The 24,002-nt window shown below is 34.1% G+C and overlaps 1 protein-coding gene and 1 long non-coding RNA gene across 2 annotated transcripts; one reads left to right on the top strand and one right to left on the bottom strand.

The window, feature by feature from the left end:
• Positions 1-5,999: 5,999 nt before the first annotated feature.
• Positions 6,000-18,530, bottom strand: LOC109184545. The gene is made up of 3 exons (XR_002054808.1): positions 18,443-18,530; positions 12,520-12,523; positions 6,000-6,010 (listed from the first exon to the last, which is right to left on the bottom strand). It is a non-coding gene; the product is annotated as an uncharacterized LOC109184545 (long non-coding RNA).
• Positions 14,530-19,404, top strand: LOC109184544 (bromodomain-containing protein 9-like). Its single transcript, XM_019334560.1, has 9 exons — positions 14,530-15,025; positions 15,804-15,840; positions 16,003-16,081; positions 16,180-16,225; positions 16,306-16,404; positions 17,514-17,582; positions 17,660-18,002; positions 18,084-18,235; positions 18,500-19,404. Exons 1-9 carry the CDS (start codon positions 14,615-14,617, stop codon positions 19,034-19,036), a joined length of 1,773 nt encoding a protein of 590 aa, XP_019190105.1. The 5' UTR covers positions 14,530-14,614; the 3' UTR covers positions 19,037-19,404.
• The last annotated feature ends 4,598 nt before the right edge of the window (positions 19,405-24,002 follow it).

Here is a 24,002-nt window from a genome sequence, read left to right as displayed (position 1 = left end):
TTAGATTTTGTATACTTTCTCAATCCACTGAGACACAAAGAACCAATAACGCCTCCACTGAGATTCGAACTCACAACCTTCCAAATGAAAGTCTAACCCGGATACTATTAGACCAAATAGTCTTGGTGGGCCTGATGGATTTTAGTATTATTTTGATTTTAGTATTTTTTTTATTGATTTTCCTTATTTACCCTCTATTATATTATTTTCTGAGTTAATTTCAACAATGGTCCTCTGACTATTGCGATTTTTCAAAACTGGTCCTCGACTTTTAATTTGGACAAAAAGACACTTGACTTTCAAATTTGTTCCAACAATGGTCCATCCGTCAAACATTAGTTAAAGTGACGGTAAGTAGAGGGGTAATGTAGTCATTTCCTTAATTTCTTTCTTCTTACTCTCTACACCGTACCCACTCCATACCTCTTCGTTTTCTGCCCTTTTGTGGTCATATAATGTATTCATTCACTAACTAAACTAAGCAGTACAAGCCGTTTGTAAGTTTCAAAAATTCTATGTCAATCAGGTAATAAATTTTAGGGAATGTGCTATGATGGTGCTTGAACTAGAGAGTAGAGAGTACTAATGTTAAAGCACTCCACCGAAGAGCTCAAGCATATATGCACATGGTTGATTTTTATCTGGCCGAGTTTGATATCAAGAAAGCTCTTGAAATTGATCCTGACAACAGGTATTGTATAATTGTTTCCCACTCTTACTACTCTGTTAGCCATGATATGAATTTGATTATTTTTCCCGTTTGGTAAAGGGAGGTGAAACTTGAATATAAGGTTCTCAAAGAAAAGGTAAAAGAATACAATAAGAAGGATGCCAAATTTTACGGAAACTGTTATAAATATTATTGATTATTGATTTATGGCCATTATCTCCCTCAAACCCATGATCTTCCCCATTTATGATATTATTATATTGTAACTGTTATCCTTGTGATATATATATGTTTGTTTCAATGCTTAATGAGAATGGGGGATTTGATTCTGGAGTTGATTCATTCTTGATCTTTCTGCTCTTTCCCTTTCATAGATACCATCAAACTATAACACGTTATCGGCACTTTGCTCTACATCCTCGGTGAACCAAAAGTTCTTCGGACGTGAATTCCAAAATAGTGGTTCTTTGCTTTGTCTTGGACCTTCGATGCCATTGTTGATAATGGTAATCCATCGATATTGACAGACCTGATGCGGTGGAGATCGCTAACCGGATATTGTCACTCGGATAGCGCATTAAGTTCCGCATCAGACGACTTTTTCCCGGCGGATAACGCATCAGCAAAAATCCTCGGATAGCGCATTAAGTTCCGCATCATCGCGATCTTCGTCGACAGGTCTGTCCGACTCCAGAATTCAACAATTCCCGGCGGCAAATCATCGCGATCTTCGTCGACAGCGCAGTCCACGGTGATCCAGCATCCGCCATCATAGTGAACGGAGCCGAATGATCCGTATGAGTCTCTGTTTTCACCGGAAAGGATCGAATCGGAGTACCAGGGCCTGTAGTGTTCTCGCAAGCGTCCAGAAAACGTAGGGCCTGTCGTGGTTTTTTGAGATCGCCAATGGAATTGTTCGAGAGGGTCTTGCAGAGATTCCATATGTTTGCTTGATCTGTTGCGCTGTGCGGGAGAAAACTTGAAAGAGGCATCTCGCTCACCTTCCTGCACGCGGAAAGTATCCATAGCTTCCGGCGAAGAGTAGTGGCGAGAGAGATAAAGGATGGAGCCCTACTTGCTTCTATTTCGTCCCCTATCAATCATCACTACAATAGCTGTAGAAGATTTTTAATGAGACACAGGAAGCCAAACGAGCCAGTTCAACCCTCTATAGGAGTTGCCGTCGGTTGTTTTCTTTGCGTTAATGGATGGCGTGTTCGCTGCCGACTTGTCTCTAGGACCAAAGCTATATCACATGGAGATTGCTCTAGGTCGAACTGGCCTGGAAAGATCTGCAATTTCTGGATGGATCGAACTGCATCAAGATCCATTTCTATGTCAAGTTTTCTTCTGTCGAGGAAGCCATAAAGACTCGATATGCTGCATGTGTACAATCTTCAATTCAGTGGCCTGTAAATGGAGGTCGCCTCTTGCTTGCAGATCTTAATTTGTTGATCCACAGGAAGTAATCTCACGTTTAGAGGGCTCTTCCAAGCCAACCACTCCTGTAGCGAGTGCCAGCCCAGCGAAATCAAGTCAAAGGTTGGAAATTCATGCTAGAGTTCCCGACCATACTCTAGCGAGGTTTGTCTTTGATCCTACTTGATTAAAACTGCTACATCATCTATGCCTACTTGCTTGATTATGCACTTCATGTTATTGCCTGGAATTATGTCAATAAACTATTATTATTAATAGGCAATACAATCATATTGCATAATGTTGTTATACCATGTCAAATTATAAACTGAAATATGGTAAATGGCATAGATTACTTGAATTTAGGTACGTGAATGATTATCCTTTTAGATAATTTTGATTATGCTTACTTTTTAAGATAATGTTATATGCATATCCATCCAGTTGATGCCTAGTTTTTTTGAGAGCTTAATTGAAATATATAATGTTGTGACACATTTTTTTGATGATGTGATCACCGCATACATTGTGCAGTGAATGCACTGATTATTACATGACAATAATTTTTGTGCCAGAATTTGCTCTCTTATGCAATATGACTATATGTATATCAGAAAAGAAAATGTGGCATAATAATTATTTGCTATAGGCCATATATATTAAGATTTATAAATCTTAATGGGAGCTTTGCCCATATGGAAAATTAAAGTCATTGATTTATATACTTATTATACGATAGTCCTTGTAGGATTGTCATGATCAACAAGTGGTTACAACATGAATTTTAAACATAGCATTGCCCAGAAGGCGAATTCATAGCGCTAGTTATATGATAATAGCACTATGACAAGTTATATGACTAATGTCAAATTGATTTAATTCTGATTTGGAAGTCGATGATTATTTGTCCAAATTCATGCATATTGATGGTACTAGTTTTTATCATAAAATTATATGGCATGAGTCTTGAATCTTAAATATCTCAAATTTGAGTATCTGAACAAAATAATAGTGCATTTTTTAAATATAATTTTACCCAGAAGGTAAATCAAGAGCACTAATTTTATCTGTCACCCGTTACCTTGCCCCAAGCCCTTGATTATAGAAATTTGATCTAAAAAGGATTTATAGACCCTAAGTCAATCCCGAAAGGATATTTGGTGTACGCGGGTCTCATTGTCATCTATGATGGTCGTATTGTACTCCAGTAGTAGTACATGACAAAATTATGCTAAGTGTTCGGTCATTGGGCTATTTTTTAATAAGGTCTGGAAGACCCTGAATGTGGATTGATCTTTAAAGTGACTAATGACTTATGAATGAAGTTTGCAACTTCTATTTCTAATGCTATATGCTACTCTCCGAAAGTCAAAATTGACTCGCATCATGTTGGTTTGCCTGAAGCAAACAACTTGTGAATATTTTTTTTACACACGGTAATCACTGCCTGAAAATTTGGACCGGCGCAGTTTGAAAATTAAATTCGTGAAAAATACTTCTTGAACTCCTTTTGGCATGAAATTTTTCTGGAGAACCTAGACTCGTGGTATTTGATGTCTGTAAAAAGATTTTGTTAAAAATATGCTTTGGTGATTCCAGAAAAAAAATTAAAGTTTTAGCACTGTGCTGTCAATTATTTTTCTGCCTAGAGCAATGTTGGGAAATTTTTTAGAAAAAATACTTCTAGACCTTGGATTGACATGAAAATTTTCGTGTATGTTTTAGACTTGTTGAACTACATCTCTGTAAAATTTTGTGTCAAAATGTGTTACCATTTTTCCCAGAAAATTCAGCAATCCAGGTCAAAATTCTAAAAATTTTCTGCCATTTTCAGCTTGTATATCTTGTTGTTTTGTGATATTTTCATACTTGTATGAAACTATGAGATAAAATGAGAGCTTGCTTGGAAAAGTACTGTTTTTGACTCCCCAAAATAGGAATGAATGGGCCTGGCAGCAAACATGTGCTCATCATTCTTCGGCGAACGGTACTTCTCTCATTTTTATAATTTATGAATTAATAAGAATATCTCTTGTCATGTCATGCCTTTTGTGTACCAAATATGATGTGCATGACTAAATTGAGTTTTTGGTGTTCAAGACATATGGGACAATTATATCACATATTGCATGTGCTTCTCTTTAATTGACAACATTTAGCATATAATCTCTTGATTATGTTCACATAAGAGATTTTGTTATTTCTCTTGTTGGCAATTTATGATTTGCTATATTCCATAGCTATTGAAATTCATCACACAACTTATAAGTGAGGCAATAGCATGAATTCTCAGTATTGTTAGGTTGCACCTGTCGTTGCTAAACCTTAGCCTGCATGTGATAACAATTAAAGGCTATGACATGTTTACAGTGCTAGTTTCTGCTATAGAAACTCTTTGACATGAGATTTGGGCATATGTATTTAAGTTTATAGACCTCATTTTTCTATATTTATTTGCCCAGAAGGTAGATTAAGGACTTTAACTCTCTAAGGATGAACCTTGACGATAAATTCTTGACCAAAAATGGTCCACCTATCCCATCAATCCCTGAAGAATTGCTATGACGTTACTATGAGTCAAGTTCTTTTTACCCAAGTCTAACTCAATGCATATCACAAATCAATCCCTCAAGGATTGCTATACCCCATTTTTCACCTAGTACGTGGTTTCAGAAGTAACATTTCCCTATCTGCGTTATTTTATTTCCGCAGTCTATTTTATATCACCACCACAACGTACCTCTAAAATGGCTATCAAACAAACCTCCGCCTATTGATTAAATACCGAAAGCCCATGATAGGGGATCAATACATATAATTGGGTACGTTGACTGCATTCCTAATGAAGATTGTTTCTCGGCATTAGGGGGAGATAATATACTACTCCGTAGCTTTTTGGAATGCCAAGAAATTTCATAAGAATAAAAACATCTTCATTATTTAAATCCATGTACTAGTTAGATTGAACTGGAAGTTCAAAAGATAATCTATTTGCGATTTTAGTAAATAATCTGCCAAATACATCTATTGATCATAATGATCATAAAAGAAGTGACTAGGTCCTATATCCTTGGACCAAACATATCTATCGATACTCCTTGACACTAGAAGTGTTGGAGATCTATCGGTGAAAGAGATATGGATCATAATACTAGATCTAGTAAAGAAATATTGTCACTCTTGAAATAGCTTGAATAATTATGTCCTGCAGACGTTCGTCCAGATGACGAAAAACCCTGGTAAGACTTATAGGTGCACCAAACAAACGTAATACTAGGGATGCAGAACGACCAGATCAAAATATCTTTGGGAAATGTTTAGAATCTGGTTGTTTTAGAAATTGTCATTACTTTTACAAATATGGGAGACATTTATATAAAGGTTATAGTTGTCGACAACACAATTGCCATTACAAATTGCTCGTTATATGATAATCTGGATCCAGAGTTAGACACCGGAAGTGTCATGACTATTTAACATATAAAGGAGCAATTAAGGCATAGCTCGACTCGCTAAAATGAATAAATTCTCTTTATAACAATACACCATTTGAGCGTTAGCCCTGAAGGTTACAAATGGGTGTGTGCATGAAAGAGAAATGAGAATAATGAGGTGATGAAGCGAGTTTGTAGCCTATGGGTTCACGCAGAGACCCTTAATTGATTTTCATCAAATATACTCTCCCACAGTAAATGGCATTAAGTTCCGCTACATAATACAATTGGCAGAATACTAAATTTAGATATGCAGTTAAATTTATCTTGAGAAATCCCTGATGGATTCATAATTCTCGAAATGAGGATTTATTTAAGTATTATTATGTGTCATTATTTACTCTTTAAAGGGTTGCGAATGGAGTTAATATCCTCATTGAAGGAATAATATGTACCATTGTGTGCTCGATAAAGGGTTGATAATGAACTTATTTATTATTTATTATCTCAGTCAAGATTGATGGTGTAAACATCAATGAAATATATAAAGAGTTTGATAATGTCAGTTCAATGTTTAAAGACTGAGACTTTTGAAATAAAAAGCTTGTGAAAGCTATAAGTATTATCTCGACTTGAAGATCGAGTTTTTCTTTGAAGATTTTTTTATATACACCAGTCAGCCTACATCTAAAATTGCTTTTTCACATGTCTATATGCATATAAGTGTCATGTTCTTATCAAACTAAAGGTTGCCTAATAATCTCTTGAAGCAGATAAGGAACCTTTTTGGACTTGAAGTCCCTTACTTCATTATCGTTGGAGCACCATTATAGAACCAGAAGTTCCATAATCGCAACATATTTGCGATGAAATTGCTAGCAAAATCTAGTGCTCCCCCTACAAATGAAGTACTTGAATAATGATTAACATATCCTCCGGTATCTTCGAGATACAAAGACATGACATTTATGTAACAAACCATGATACGGTTTTAATAGGCTACTTGGATACTGGCTGTTTTGTTTGATCCCCGCAATGCCAAGTCCAAAACTGGTTATACAATGAATTTTCCTAAATGTTCAAAATGAGGAAAATAACACTTGTGTTGCACAAATGTTATATGAGCTCTAGAAGAGCCATAAGATTATTGTACACTACTCCAGTGACAATCCAGAAGATTTGTCCAATTCATCTCTTCAAATTTTGAAATATATGTAGAACTTGAAGATTGTTATCTTCAGTGGGAGACGGGAAGTACATTTACTTGAATCAATCCGGACGATTGAACGAAAAATCCTGAAGATTAAGTCATAAAAGACTAACAGTTGTGCACTACTTTTTACACAACGAGAAGTACATTTACTTGAATCAATCCGGAAGATTGAACGTAAAATCCTGAAGATTAAGTCATAAAAGAATAACCGTTGCGCACTATTTGTAACACATAAATACATAAATATTATGTGTACTCTTTTCCTCACTAGTTTTCTCCCATTGGGTTTTCTAGTGTGGTTTTTAACGAGGCATGAGTATGATATAGTAATGACAATGGGGAAAAGTTACAAAATAATTGCTTAAATGGACAAACCCCAAAATCCTGAAGATTATGCGATTTGCGCCCTGAAGGCTTATGGTTGTACTCTTTTTCCCTCAACTAAGTTTTTCCCACAGGGTTTTCTTAAGTTAAGGTTTTTAATGAGGCGACCAAATACAATATATGTTTTTACATATATCATGTACTCTTTTCTTCAACTAGGTTTTTCCCACGTGGTTTTCCTAGCGAAGTTTTTAATGAGGCATGGATACATTTTTCTTGTCTAGGTTTTTCCCACAGGGTTTTCCTAGCAAGTTTGTATGAAAGCAAGATTGTAGACGAATAATGTCCAAGGGGGAGTGTTATAAATATTATTGATTATTGATTTATGGCCATTATCTCCCTCAAACCCATGATCTTCCCCATTTATGATATTATTATATTGTAACTGTTATCCTTGTGATATATATATGTTTGTTTCAATGCTTAATGAGAATGGGGGATTTGATTCTGGAGTTGATTCATTCTTGATCTTTCTGCTCTTTCCCTTTCATAGATACCATCAAACTATAACAGAAACATGTTTACCAAGTTGAACAAGCTGGAACCATTCAGTTCAAATGTAAGTATTATGTCCTTGGCTTATGTGGGTTTACCTCTGTTAAGTAAATTTGCTAAGATTCTTAGGTTGAATTGATGACCCAGAACTCCAGCATGAAGGAAGAGTGTGTATAATTTCCTTCTTGCTTTTTTTCCCAATCCTTCTTGCAGTTGTATGAGTCACATATTCATGCCTTTTAATTAGATCTGGTTGCGGAGAGACATAGAACTCCGCCGCCTCCGCCACCGCCGCCGCCTTCCTTTTCCGGCTGGGCAAAGCTTCTGGAATTTGGGTCTGAGCAAATTGGAATTTGGAACTCAGGTGGTTCACGTCCTCCTGCCGCACCGGCTTCAGGAAGAACTCCTCCACCCCTTCCTCCAAACACCGGTCGATCATGGCCGGAACATCCTCGGACGACATGGAACAAGAAGGGAAAGAGGAAACAAAGGAAGATGATGGGACATGGGTGAAAGTGCCCCTGGCAAGAGGAAGAAGAAAGCAATTAAGGAAATGACTACACTACCCCTCTACTTAACGTTACTTTAACTGATATTTGACGGAAGGACCATTATTGAAATAAATCTGAAAGTCAAGTGTCCTTTTTTTTGTCTAAATTAAAAGTCAAGGACTAATTTTGGAAAATCGCAATAGTCGGAAGACCATTACTGGAATTAACTCATTATTTTCTTCCCTTAAATAACTTAAATTCCGTTAGTATAAACTTTAGTAAGGCAATATTCCGTTAACTATTTATTATTTTTAACTTACTCATTAATTTCTATAAGAAAGGTCTTATGTTCGAACCTCATCCCAATTAAAGTTGACATAATTTTTAAATATATACTACGAATATATTAAAATGTATTAATATATATATATATATATATATATATATATATATATATATATATATATATATATATATATATATAAAATATAATATAAAATTTAACATAAACTTTGGTCAAATAATTAGTCCGACTAAATGCATAACATTCAAAGTTAAGAATCAAATATTATAAATCAAGAACTTTAAAAATCATTTGATTTTTATGCATTTAAAAAAAAAAACAAATTTTGGTTAAGTTTTATTTTTCGTTTAATTAATCTTCTTTTGATTATTTAAATCAGAACAAAACTTAATATTTCAATTATACTTTTGCATTATTAGTATGATTTAGGTCGTTATGGTATTAATATTTTTTGTATGTATTTTTATAATGGTACAATTGTACATTACTTTACAAATATTATACTATTATTTTTTTATCGAAAAAAAAATTGTCTTACATCATTGTCAGACCTGCGCGACCTAACTACAAAGTTGTTGATCATAAATACAATTACACCTGGACTCTAAAACGGTAGGACCATTTTCCAAAGAATTGACAATTTTGACATCCCACTGACTCCAATTGAACAAGTTTCCACATCAGAGATTTTATCAATGCATGAGAACTTCTAAAGAAATTGAACAAGTTTCCACATCAGAGATTTTATCAATGCATGAGAACTTCTAAAGAAATTTGTAATATATCATTATAACAATATTTATAATATTGCATTGATATACTTATTTAAAAATAAAGTAAAAGTTCAAAGGAAAACAACTATTGGGAATAGAACACACGACCACTAGCATAACAATACAACCCTATTTCCTAATCAACCAACTTGACAAGCTTCAACACTTATTTACCTCATGCAAATAATATATTATTATTACTATTTTTATTATTATTATTTAAAAAAATAAAACAAAACAAAAAAGCCAGCTGGCCTGCCGTTAACGTTTCAAACCATTTGACAAAACTTAGACCAAATTTGACCATGACCATGGAGGTGGAGTCTGAAGATCATGATGATCTAGAGAAGGTGAAGGATTGTCTGAAAGAATGCGTAAAAGAAACCAAGCGTGTTCGAGAAGTTTTCGAAGGTTACGTGGCAAAGGACAGGGAAACTGAGAAGGAGATTCTTGACACAGTGGAGGAATGCTTGAAAGAGACGGATCGCATGTCTCTGGCGTTAAATGAATTTCTTTGTAAGTTTTAGAATAACTTTAGTTTTATTGTCAACTCCATTAATTAATTGTGTGTGTTCTAATTGTAGATCGACGAGAAATCAGAGCGGTTGTGGAAAGAATCGTGGCAGAAATAAAAGCGGAAAGAGTCGCGACTGCTACGGAAAGTACTGAGACCGGTTTCGATGCTGAGGCCGGATCTGGAGCTACTGAGGAATCTGCTGAGGCAGCGGATGCTACTAAGCCTGGAGTTACTGAGGTATCTGCTGATGCCAATACCGGTGAAAACCCCCAATGGACCTGCGACAATTTCAAGGAGTTTTTGAAGAGATTTGTATTGAGCATATAACCATTAATGTGCAATCCAACTATCAGCTTAGGCTTTAAATTGAGATGGAGCACATGTTTCAATTTGGTATCAGAGCCAGACCAAAGGTTGTGGGTTCGAATCTTAGCGCCACCCATAAGTGACTACGGTCAACGTGTTGCTTGGAACCCACCGCACACGTGTGGGGGCGTGTTGAGCATATAGCCATTAATGTGCAATCCAATTATTAGCTTAAAATTTTAGTTGAGATGGAACACATACTTCAATTTGGTATCAGAGTCAGACCAAAGGTTATGGGTTCAAATCTCTACGTATCTCTACGTCACCCCATAAGCGACTACGGTCCACGTGTTGCGGGGGGGGGGGGGGGGGGGGGGGTGTGTTGAGCATATAACCATTAATGTGCAACCAACTACTAGCTTAAGCTTTTAGTTGAGATGGAGCACATGTTTTAATTTGGTATCAGAGCCAGACCAAAGGTCATGGGTTCGAATCTTAATCTGTTTCTTTATGCAATAAAAAGTATTTCTAGTTTGCATGGTCCAATCATTGATTCCAAAATTTATACAATAAAATAAATGGGTAGGTCGCTAGTATAGTTTCCTATCCACGATTCTGCTATTTACTGGAATAAAAAAATATAGGATGAAGCTATATATAATAAGTAAGATTTTCAATGCTTTGTTTATCTACAACTACAAAGTAATAAACATTCAAATTGGATTAGATTCATATCAGTGCAATAGATCCTTTAATCAGTCATTCATTGAATGATAGCGACTACGGTCCACGTGTTGAGCATATAACTATTAATGTGCAATCCAACTATCGGTTTTTAGTTGAGATGGAACACATGTTTCAATTATTTGTTTGATTTATTTTTTTTAAATGTTGTCTTGTTTGGATTGTGTTTTTGTTTTTTTTCTGAATTGTTGAATTGTTGAATTGTCTTTGGAATTGTTATCTGCATTGAATGAAATTTTGTTGAAATATTTAGTTGTAGCCATGACTTCCCATGCAGTAGCAGTTGGTCTATTGCAGGTGGAGGTTGGCCTCTGATTAATCTGATTTTGGATTTGTGGACTCTGTGTCTTAGTTGGATAAAATGAAGAAAGAATTGATGGGAATATGCTGAAATGTCTGAGAGTAGAGTTTTGCTGCTGTCTTGGGGTAAAATGAAACTTCTGAAGTAGAGTTTTGCTACTGTCATGGGGTAGATCCTACCATGGGAGATGAAACTTCATGTTAATTGCTCCTGAAATGGAATATTGCTTGAACCAACTAGATGATGAAACAACTTCTGAGATCTTGATGGTGCTGGAATCAGGGAATTAAAGGCTGCAGCTCTGTGGAGCTGAACTGCAGGTGGAAACAGAGATGAGAAGGCCTTTGGTCTGCAGCAGAATGTGATGTTCAGTTCTACAGATGTGTAGAAGAAAAAGAGAGCTGAAATGGAATGCATGTTGGTTGGTTGGTTACTTGCAGCGGCATTTGCTACAATTTTGAAAGGCTGCTGATAATCTGTGAATGCTTGGAGAAGTTGAATGAGATCTGCAGGGTTGAAACTGGTTGTTCTGGAAATAAAATGCAAATGAAATATTTAATGATGGTAATAAAATGCAAATGAAATTGGTTGTCCCGTGCGTTATTTAATCATCTCTCTTTATAATTGGTCAAATTATTTAATTTTGGTAAATTAGGGAATAATTAATGATGGTAATAGAAATCCTAGAAGAATATAGAATTAAAGAATATTTAATTATTGTTATATTATTATTGTGACTCACGAAATACAATACAAGAATATTTAATTATGGTTATATTGTTATTGTTTGCCTCACGGCCATTATATACTAACAAAACTTGAAAAGAGCTAATAATAATAATAATAATAATAATAATAATAATAATAATAATAATAATAATAATAATAATATAAGTGGTAAAAATAATATCTTAAAATAATTAAGTGTTAATAATAATAGTAAGAATATTAACGTAAGAATTATAACATAGAATAAATCGTAATAATTAATAACTATAGTTTAGGATTAAATTTGGAATTTTCAGGAAAGATATGCGACCTCTGGTCAAATTAACTCTTAAATAATTATATATCGATTTAAATATTCTTAACATATTACAACAATTTCATTCTGTGCATCGCACGGGTGAAAATACTAGTTGATTTTAATACCAATTTAAATGTCATCCATTAAAGGCTGTTAACCCGTCAACCCTATATAAAGAGAGGTAGGGCATGAGTCTTTTTAGAAGAACAAGAAATCAAAGGAATTCAACTACGTTTTAGCTCCCAAAAACTCTGCTCAACTTCTGAGCTACAGCAAAACTCTACTTCAGAATTCAACTTTGAATGCTATGTATTTAATCGGTATTTGACAAAAGTTTATATTAAATTTTATATTATATTTTTTTAGTACATTTTAACATATTCATAATATATGATTAACAATTATGCTAACTCTAATTGAGATGAGGTTCGAACCTAAGACATTTCTTATATAAATTAATGAGTATGTTAAGAATAATAAATAGTTAACGAAATATTTCGTTACTAAAGTTTATACTAACGGGATTTAGGGTTATTTAGGGAAAGAAATAATATAATAGAGGGTAAATAAAGAAAAGGAATAAGGTTCAAATTGGCCACCGAACGTAACCTGAAAATGCAATTAGGCCACTGAACGAAAAAAAAAGTGCAATTAGGCCATTGAACACTAAAAAAATGTGCAATTAGGCCACTGAACTCTCCAAACGTATGCAATTTTACCGGATAGCAGGTTACCATCAATTTTAGCAGGTTACCTACTTACGTGGCAGCTTAGTTGGCATTTTTAATAATTTTTAAATAATTTTTAATAATTAATTTTAATAATAAATTTTATAAAAAATTGGAAAAAATTAAATAAAAAATAAAATAAAGTCATTTTTATTTTTTAAAAATTTTTTTAATAAAAAGTTATTATTAAAATTTATTAAAAATTAATTAAAATTTATTAAAAATGCCAACTCAGCTGCCACGTAAGCAAATAACCTGCTAAAATTGAGGGTAACCTGCTATCAGGCGAAATTGCACATTTTTGAAGTGTTCAGTGGCCTAATTGCACTTTTTTTTTCGTTCAGTGACCTAATTGCACTTTCAGGTTACGTTCAGTGGCTAATTTGAACCTTATTCCTAAAGAAAATTATTAAAAATTACTAAAATCAAAATAATATTAACCATTCATTTTAAGAAACAACTACTACCGACATTTTTTTGTTCCAGACTTCCAGTTAAGGGCCTAACATTATTGGCTCTTATTAGATTTGTAGATTGTAGATGTAGATATAATCTTTATCTTTATATCTTTATCTTTATATCTTTATATATATATATATATATATAATAAAGCGGAATCTAGCCACAAAATTTTCCCTCCGTGTGAATGCATTTTGATAGAAACAAGATTAGCAAATATGAATGCATTAATTGTGTGGGTAGATATATTTATACAAGTTTTTTTTTTTTTTTTTTTTTTTTGAAGTTATTAGGTGTATTTATATTTTATAAATTATATTTTATTATTATAACTCTACCTATATCTCTATATATATTAAAGCATAATGAAGTATGGAAAAAAGTTTATTGTCTCAATAGTATTAAAGTATAATGAAGTATGGAAAAAAGTTTATTGTCTCAATAGTATTAAAAAAAAAAATTACTGTGTTCAAATTTATTGATAAAGTTTTATATTTAATATAAATTGTGTAGATATTTATTTAAACCTCAATTATAATTAATTTGACCAACATATATAAAAAGAAGAAATTAGATATAAAATAAATATAGTTCTTACATAAATAATCTTTTCCAAATGAATAAGTTTTTTGTGGAAATTTTTGACAAATATCGTCTGTTATTTTATTTACAAGTTTTATTTAAATATGTTAATTATATAAATAAAGTAGCTATTTCAAATTCAAATTCATTTAAAAAAAATTCAAATTTAAACAATAATACAAGTAACAATAAACTTTAAAATCAACATAATAATAACATAATTAAACTTTTAAAAATATTAGTATAGTTATACTTACATTTTTAATCAAACTAATTCTAAGCTCAAGAACTCAAGTACGCTTTCTGTTTCCACAACTATTACTTTCTTTACTAATTCACAGAATGCCAACAATTTAATTGATAAATTTATTAAATTAATAATAGTTCGTGCATCACACGGGACAATTAGTCCTTCACTTAATCACACATTTCAGAGCATAAATACTTGTTATTGTTTCGATTTATGGCGTAAAATTGGTTTGATATGTCATATTTTTGTGATGCGAATTGGAGCGGCGTACCTATAACCTATAGTTCACATTAAATACGGGGTTTTAATATATACTACGTATTATATAATATAATTTTTGTAAAAATTATTTACTATACACCAATAAAAAACAGGGGAGAAAAAATAAAAAGGAAAAAAAAAAAGAAAAAGAAAAAGCGAAGCTGCTGGGAGAGGGAGAGAGAGAGAGAGAGGGGGAGAGAGATTTTTTGACAGAAGAGAGAGAAAATTCGGGCCAAACGGAGAAGAGGAGAAAGAAATGGGTAAGGCCACAACAGCAGCAGCAACAGTGTCTGTAGCATCAGACAAAATGAAGCGGAAGAAGAAGAAAGGGCGGCCATCTCTGTCGGATCTCCGGGGCCGAGACAGCAATCAATCGCCGGGTTCGAATCCGACCACGCGCCGATCGACGCGGCGTAACCCTAATTTGGACTCCCCGGCCTCCCCTCCGCCGGAGTTTGACGAGGACGACGACGAGAGGAAGGAGAAGAAAGTGAAGCTCGTTGGGCGGTTGCCCCAGTCCAGCGCCAACCAGCTCCAGCATTTCGAGAATTCCCCCGGGAATTCGGACTCGGGTTCCGACCCGGACGACGAGAATCTCGAGGCGTCCGTTAAGAAACGCAAGGTCGACGCCGAAGATTGCAGATCTGAACTCGCCGTCTCTGATCAGGTTCCCCAATTTTCTGGCTTATTTTTTTTTTTATTTTTATTTTTTATTGGAGGGAGTGGGGGAAAATGGGAGAAATGATTTCAGAATGTTCCTAATAATCCGAATCTGGGGGGACTTAATCAATGTATTTCTATTTTAGGAAAAATTGAAGAACATGGTTTTATATATTTTTTCTCTTGTAGAAAAATGATTTTTGGGATTTTCTGTGCCTCAAAGTGATTAATTTTTTCTAGAAAATTTGGCGCGTAACCCTTTGACTTTCATGATCTCAATTCTCAAGTCCATGTGTTTTGACTCAACCATAAATTTTCTGTCATATAATCCGGAGTAATAATTTTTTTTTTTGTTGGTATTTATTTCTTTCAAATATGGATATACTTAAAAAGAACATTTTTTTCGTATAAACGAATCTTCTACGGAGTATTAAACTGTATTCTTGATAATTTCTTGTTTATGGAATTCCCCTTTTGAAAATTATTGCTGTGCTTAAAGTGCTATTTATAAAAATATACATATCACGTTTCGCAAAGTCCCAGATTTAACTTTTCTTTGATTATTTTCAGTTGCTAATTTTTTTGTGTTGTACTTGCTCTGCTCTTTTGTGCTTTGTTTTACTCCCTTATCCATTATTGAGCGACTCCTTTGACTGAATCTTGATAATTTCTTGTTTATGGAATTCCACTTTTGAAAATTATTGTTGTGCTTAAACTGCTCTTTCACTGTATTTAAGCTGAGTAATTATTGTTCAAACAACATAAAATTTGTATTAATTTTGCAGGGAGAAAAGACTTTGAAAGCGACGGACACTCAACATGGTTCTAATCTAACCTTTCACTCTCTGGAAATCTTGATTTTATATAAACAAATACACACATGTATATACACGATATATATATTCTTCAGAAATTCCCAGTAATTTGGTATGTTTTTCTTTCTTTTCTGTTAAATGTAATTGTAATTATTAATTTTGTGGACAGGGTCACCATTGGCCTCTGGCCCCACAACACCTTTGCCAGACAAAAAGTTGTTGGTCTTCATTCTTGACAGACTTCAAAAGTGTGTATTTTTTCTTTTAGCTCCTTGGATATTCTTTGAGCTCTTACTGTTTTCAGATTATTAGGCTTATGCCAGTTTCCTTTTTATAACAAATGCAGGAAGGACACTTATGGTGTATTCTCTGAACCTGTGGATCCAAATGAGGTGCTTTGCTACTAACACTTTCTTTTTTCCTGCTGATTCTTGTTCCTTGAAAGCCAATTGTTCAAACGGTTTCTTTGCAGCTACCTGATTATCATGAGATTATAGAGCATCCAATGGATTTTGGGACTGTGAGAAAGAAGCTTGATGGACGGCTTTATTCAACCCTTGAGGAATTAGAGGTTAGTTATAGATTTTGAAGCTGAGAACTGTATTACTGTAATGCTTTTTACTGTTCTTGTAAGTTATAGTTCTAATGAAGCCATATGGTTTTATGTGAGCCATCAAGTGATAATGATGTATGTGTTTTTAATTTTGATTGTCTGAGAAGTATGGATGCAATGTTGCAGTGGTGCACATATCTTCATTCCAACCCTACATGATATGAGAGTCTAGAGCATTCTTTTAATTCAGTTAATTAAGCCTTTACGCCTTTTATAAAACATAAATAGAGGTATATTATTTTTTGGCTGACAGTTCTAGTGATTAATAGCCAACGCCCCTTTTGCAATTGGATGCCCTTTTCAAGACTTTCAACCTGAGAATGTTAGTTTTGGGTGTGGTGTTTGGAAATTTTCCAAATGGTTGTATGGTTTACACTGAACATCATAATTCTGGGAAATACTGCTAGAATTTTATGCTGTTGTATACATGTATGTTTTATTTACAAGAATAAAGGTAAGTAATCTGCTAGAGGCTTGATTTATCCAATCCATTCTCATGGTGTTTCTTCATGAAAAATAAATCTATTATTCCATATTTTGATGTTCTTGTAGTGTATCAAACTTTTTAGCATTGCAAATATATCAAAGTGATTTTTAAAAAAGTTTGTTCTGCTAGGTGTGTTGAGGGTATCATTGTTCTTGACTAGCAGTATCTCAATATTACCTTATGAATATCTCATTATTACCTGCAATGTCTCTGTGGTTGCTGTCTTCCTGTTCTAGTTTTGTACGTTTGCAATTTCTCCACAAAGGAGTTTTTTGTCCTCAATCTACAGTAGTGTGTCTTAAGGATCTAGCTCGTCTTATTTACACAAGAAAAATAAAAAAAATAAAAAAAGAAGAAGAGGGTTTTTAGCTCTTTGAATCCTATGTCAGTTAACCTCTAGTGGCTTGGCTGTATGCATGGATCTCCCCGATTCTTTGTATTATCTTATCATTCTTTTTAATTTATTTTGTTCCATTTCTGCTATATTTATTTAGTGCATTATTTATTGGGGATTGGTAACATTTTGGCACACCGCACATGACTGGTTTTAAAATTGACTGCAACGTATTGTTTAATGCAGGCTGATGTATACTTGATATGTTCAAATGCAATGCAGTATAATGCACCGGATACTGTTTACTACCGGCAGGTGTGCCTTATTCTTTGTATGCCGTGCCTCATTGCTTATCTTGAATCTGCTTGATCTTGAAAATTTGACTATTTCAGGCACGGTCTATTCAAGATCTGGCAAAAAGGGACTTTGAAAATTTGAGGCATGAGGGTGAGGATGGTGAACCACAACCTAAGGTTGTTCGTAGAGGCAGGCCCCCAAGTAGTAAAAATATGAAAAAGGGTATCGAGACATCTCCTGTTGATTGTGTTTGTCCCGAGATTTCCTCCGGGGCAACTCTTGCCAGTGGGGAGGATAAAGCTATTGGATCTAATTCTTACAATCTAAGAAAGGCACAGCCACTTTATAGGTTTCGGTCTAATGATGTATCTTTGTATCGATCACGCAATGGCGAGAGTTACTCTGAGCGGTCCAACGATTGGAATGACGAGTTCCCAGGTTTCGACATGTACATTATGTGCATTATGTCTATTTCATCTTTTATTGTGAAAAATGAGCGAGCATATTTTACTTTTTCAGCTTCCATTTTGAGAGCTGACATGAAGTACGGAAGCAAACACTTTGCACTTGAGGACAATAGGCGTGATACGTACAAGCAATTCCATTCATCTTCTGGAAATGAACCATCATTATTTGACAACAGAAATGGAAACCTGAAGTGGTTAATGGCTGTATGTATCTCTCTCTCGATAATATCTCTCCTCTACTAATGTTGGCAGGATTGGTCTCTGTAGAGTCAAATCCCGTTTCCAGATAATTTGAAAAATGTTATAACAAACCTGAGAACTTGGCATCATAACTCCCGACAGAGTTGCCACTTGTTTGTCTGGCAAATATTTCCATTTTTTTAAAAAAAAATTTTTAACTGTGATTTAAACGCTGCATTTGATCTATTGCCTGACTGAACCTTGGCGTACTGTTCAACTACTATGCAGGTAGGGCTTCAGTTGGAGCAACACGCTTATGCAAGGAGCCTAGCGAGGTTTGCGGCAAATCTTGGACCCGTTGCCTGGAAGGTAGCGTCAAAGAAATTGCAGCACGTTCTTCCTCCGGGAGTTCAATTTGGTCCAGGGTGGGTGGGAGAAGGTGGAGCTCAGCCACAGCCATCATGCCTTTCACCCGAGACGCACAACTCACCAAATAGATTGGCACCAACTGATCACCATTCTAGTAGACCTTTAACCCCGCCTTTTCCTAGTTCAAACTCTGCCACCGCAAGCACATCCTCTGAAGCAATGGTCGAAGCTGTCAGGAAATTGAACAGCCTGAACGAGATGTCAGACCAGCGCGGTGGTGGGTACAACACCCCTCAGGCCTTACAAAAATCCATATTTCACCCAAACCGGAATGGTATGAATGGCATGTTTGGATACGACCTGAACGTCCGAGTTCAGCCCCCCGGTCCAGCCTCGCCGAGTTCTAGCATCCAAATCGGTTCACCAAAGCAGCCAGACTTAGCTTTACAACTCTAGACTTAGGCCCTCCTATAACTAATCGCAAAGGTTCGAGGTGTTGTGCAATCGGACGCTAATGAAGGAACGGTAAGATAGCTCAGCAGCAGTGTAACAGAAAGGGAGAAAATTTGTACAGATTGTGTATTCAATTTTTTTGGGTTGAAACTCAGGGGGATGTCTTCTGCACCCAACCTTTGAATCCCGCAGTTTAGATCAAAAAAGAAAAAAAGAAAAAAAAAATGAGAAGAGAATAGAGAAATGGTGAATTTCTTTTTAGAATATCAATCAAATCATACATTGAAAAATTGTATTGTATTATGTCAGTAACTACTACTCAGTGCTTAATTTGGATTCCAAAATTCCTCCCTATTTACTTGCAACTTTCAACTTGTCTTTACCCTAAAGCACTTACCATTTCACTTGTGTTATATATGTATGTATGTTTGTTTTGGAATTAGTAGGAAAAGGGAACATCGAGAAAAAGAAACTAGCTACCCAGCACACCATCGGTCTGCATGGATAGTTCAGTTAGACTTACCCTCTGTCTGTACGGATAGTTCAGTTAGACTCAAGATCGAGCCCTAATATTCGCTGTATAAAAGTTCCACTCTTTTGTAGGGGTCGCTCATTGTAGGTACCAGGTGAGAGTCACCAAATGAACCGTTTAATCAATGTAATTTATCATTTCACAAGGATTTAGAAACTAGTCACCAAATGGACCGTTGAATAAATTATCATTCCACAAAGATTCAGGATTGAACCTAATAGTCGTACTGTGACAGTTTCATCATATTATAAGGGTGGTACCGAACATTGGTCCTCTTACCTAATTAGTTCAACCCGTAATTTATCCTTCCTTCCACAATCTGATAGACTGAAGTGTGAATGCCGTTAGATCAAGAAATTTCGCCCTTGTAAACAAAGTATCCATACCCCACGATCTTAAGCAAAGGACCCCTATACATTTTAGTTGTAGCTAGCCAACCAATTCACGACAAGTATTCTAATAAACACATGCTAAGACCTTCTATCTCACACAATCTACAAACCCTTTAAGCACATCCCAAAATTCAGCTTCAACCGCACTAAAAGGGAATTAAGGATCGAATTTACTAAAATTTTTTAGTTTTTTTACATTTCACTTTACTCATGAAAAAACTTAAAAAGTTTTCGAAAATGGCGGCGGCTGCATGGAATGTGTCGTTACCATAGGGCTGCAGTTGGCGATGAAGACCATATACAACAGATATGATACAGACGTGCTTCTTTGACTTTGACCGGATAAACCATTCATACTTTCATTACTAATCATTGCTTTAATAATATATAATTTAATAATTCCTCTAAATTCTTTATTTAATATTGTATTTTATAACAACATCTTCTTAGTCGAACCTGTTCAAAAAAATTTTTAAATGTGCTTTACTTTCTTTTTTCTCTACGTAATTTGCGGACTATTAGTATGAGTGGAGTTTATCAAAGTATACACCCTTAAATAAAATGGGTACGAGCTGAGTTTCATTGATCACTCAAAAAAATTATATTTTATGAAACTATTCATTTATAATTTTAATATGGACTTACGGAGTAACTCATAATCTCTTATTGAAGTCCTTAGAATGATTAATTTTTCCCAAAAGGTTAAATCCTCAACCCTAAGGGCCCCCACACCCCGACCCGACAGAGTATTTGGGAGGATGTAAATCATGGTAACTCAATTGAACCACAGAGGCTAGACCTTTGTTTATTGCGCACAAGGGGCTCCCTCACTTTGAAAGGTTGCTCCCACACTGCCGCTGGTGAGACTCGATTCCTGGTCATTCTTCCCAAACTTCACTCCTATGACGAATTGAAATTAAATGATTAATTAGTCTTGTGTAAAGTTATACAATTTTGATCGAGTTAGTCAAACAGTTGATTTGGTAACACATTTTTAAATTTTACTCCTTATAAAAATTGCTTATTGATTTTCTCAAATTAAAGGTCATAAAGTCACAAAATTGCCTTCACTTATAACAAATTTTCAAGTAATATCAATGATTTTTTTTTTTTTTCATAAATCAAAGTGTTGTGGACAAACCTAAATTTTTGTGTTGAGAAATCATATATTCATATCTAAATAAATTAAAAAGAGTGGCACTTTATGTATGCTCAAATATAGTTCAAACGTGCACGCCATCACATGCCGCGTGGCACAACCTCAGTGGACACTCCACTGGCAATAGAATCTCTTACCAAACCCAAACACGTAATTCCGAAAGGAATTTCTAACTAATTTTTAGCGTATAAATTTCGATAATAATTCTAAATTTTAGTCTATATTTCCTTCTTTATATATGAGACATGCAACCCCGCTTGACTTAATAATCACAAAATTTCAACTATAAAAAATATCTAATGACCTTTTTCGTTTGAGTCAATCAGAACAACCTAACTTGATTTATTTTCTTGTGATCTTTAAATTAGTTAACTTGAACTTTAAAGCGAACCTTACTCAAAACGCATTTTTGGATAGCAATTGTAATTTTCTCGTAAATTAAACAATTTTAAAAGAGCAGCAAAAAGTTACAAGTTTAATTTTTATCAACACCCATTTGTGCAATTTGGAGGCTATTGCACCAAAAATTTATATAGAAAATTAGAAATCAAATAAGGGTTGAAATACCATATAATTTGGATGGTATGATTGAACCAACAAGAAAGGATATAGAAATCATATAATTGAAGAAAAAAATATTCAAGTTCAAAGTCATATGAGAACATAGAATCTCCATTATACAACAAGCAACGATACATAAGGATCACCCAAAATGTTTTTTTTTTTTTTTAATATTATTGACTTTATTTAAAGAGTCAATATTGCCTCCATCGAAACCTCAAACCCACAACTTCCCATATAAAGGAGCAACTTGGTGCCATTGGCCCATAATTTTTTTTTTCTTTTAACATATAATTATATTATAATATTTATTATTTCCTGACATATCAAATATTACACAATTTATTCATAATAAATTGATTATATTAATTCACTTGTGACAAAATATTTGATGCATCGTTATAGTATAAGAACATACCCATTTGTTTGGGATCTTTTGTGGGTTTTTATTAGGAAAAAAATATAACCAAGGGGAGAGAAAAGCCAAATTAGAAGAAAAAAAAAAATAGTTATTAACAGCTTTTAACAAGCTTGTTGGACACACATGTTTGACAAACCTAGCCGACTCTTCAATATTGTTTTAAATCTAAAAAATTATGTCAAAAAATCAAACTTACAAAACAATCTCTCTCATTTCTCATTCACTTCATAAAAACTATAACAAAAGTCCAAAAAAATAAAAAAATCAATGGGAATGCTCTAAGTTATGCACCACTGAAGCATCCAAACACATTGACAAGGATTTTTTTTAAAAAAAAAGAATATAATAAATCTTTAATTGTAAGAAACATAATTATTTAATTTATATGCAAAAGAAAACAAAAATAGTCAAGTCTAATTTTTATTTTAATGAGGTGACATATTATTGTTCTCTGCTGACATATAGCACTTGTATATATTTGGACCATGTATTAAATATTTTTTATAATTAAATATGCATTTTCATAAAAAAAGTTCATACACGGAGTAATAGTTAAATAGAAAAAGACGTATAATACATTAATACTGCCACATCAAGCATTCAAAGACAATTTTGATAATGGAATGTAACAAAACTCTGTAGTCATATATATATATATATATATATATATATATATATATATATATAATAATAATAATAATAATAATAATAATAATAATAAGGAGTATTAAACAATCATACAATAATGTTATGCATAAAAAAGTGGTAATTTAAAATCATAAAATAATGCATATTTTTTAGATAGTAAGTGAGGGGTAACTCAAAGCGAGCTAATGCCCGTTCTCAGCTCTTAACGAGCGACACAATAAATCGATTTTGTCATCCTTAACAACTCGCTTAATTTTTAATGGGAGATCAATACACTCAAACCAAGCACATCTTTTCTTCGGAGTATCTTTTGCGAGCCCATCCGCCACCTTATTAGTTTCCCTTGGAGCGTAAGTAACACTGATAGTGCAATCCTGATTTATCCAAGCAATACACTGATCTCAGCAGGGTGGTTCCCTTGTTAATCCAATTAACACCTTACAAGGCTTTTGATTGGAGGGAATTTAAATTCCATTCCCACTTAATTCCCATCTCACTCCAAAGGCCACTAAATTCCTTGGTTTGGTTGGAATGAGTTGCAATTCCGTGGATTTGCAATTCCCTCATTTTCATGGAATTAAAATTCCATGCCCCATTGGGATTTTAATTCCATAGATTTGAAGAATAAAAAAAGATAATGATGATACAAAATTACAACTCTCATTTTTAAACCTAAAATTGATGTCTGACAACGACAATGTGCATTTTGGACTTTATACTACTTATTCCTTTTCAATTTTCATGTATACCAAACATTGAAATTGAAATTTTCAGTAATTTTATTCTTGTAAACCAAACACTGAAATTTAAATTCTCACTTTATTCACAGTTATTCATCTCCAATGGAATTGCAATTCCTTTCCCACGTAAATTCCTCCATCCAACCAAACACCCCGTTAAGAGAGTTTCTCTGAACCCAAATTTTGGGTTGCCCTTTCAATCAAGCCCACGGGAGATTAGCGCAATAGTTACGTTGTGCAACCGAATGCACAATGCGCATGGTGCATACGATGCAAAATGACGTCGTTTTGACTAAAAATGCGCGTCCCACTTAAAAAAAAAAATTTCAGGTTCGATTCTCGGCAATAACATTATTGTGGATATATAGTTATGAATTTCTGGATATATAGTTATCAATTTGTGGATATATAGTTATGAATTTGTGGATATATAGTTATGAATTTATGGATATTTAGTTCATTCATTGTAGATATTTACTTCATTCATTCACTGTGGATATATAGTTATGAATTTCT

The sequence above is a fragment of the Ipomoea nil genome, unplaced genomic scaffold, assembly GCF_001879475.1.
Source record: "Ipomoea nil cultivar Tokyo-kokei standard unplaced genomic scaffold, Asagao_1.1 scaffold1262, whole genome shotgun sequence".
NCBI lineage: Eukaryota > Viridiplantae > Streptophyta > Magnoliopsida > Solanales > Convolvulaceae > Ipomoea > Ipomoea nil.
Note: the sequence above shows the minus strand (reverse complement) of the source record. Positions and strands in the feature narration are given on the sequence as shown.

Bases quoted from the DNA above. Each gene is read 5' to 3' on its own strand.
- LOC109184544 (XM_019334560.1), top strand. From the start codon at position 14,615: ATGGGTAAGGCCACAACAGCAGCAGCAACAGTGTCTGTAGCATCAGAC. The intron at 16,082-16,179 runs GTGTGTATTTTT...TAACAAATGCAG, and splicing joins ATTCTTGACAGACTTCAAAA to GAAGGACACTTATGGTGTAT. The intron at 17,583-17,659 runs GTGTGCCTTATT...TGACTATTTCAG, and splicing joins ATACTGTTTACTACCGGCAG to GCACGGTCTATTCAAGATCT.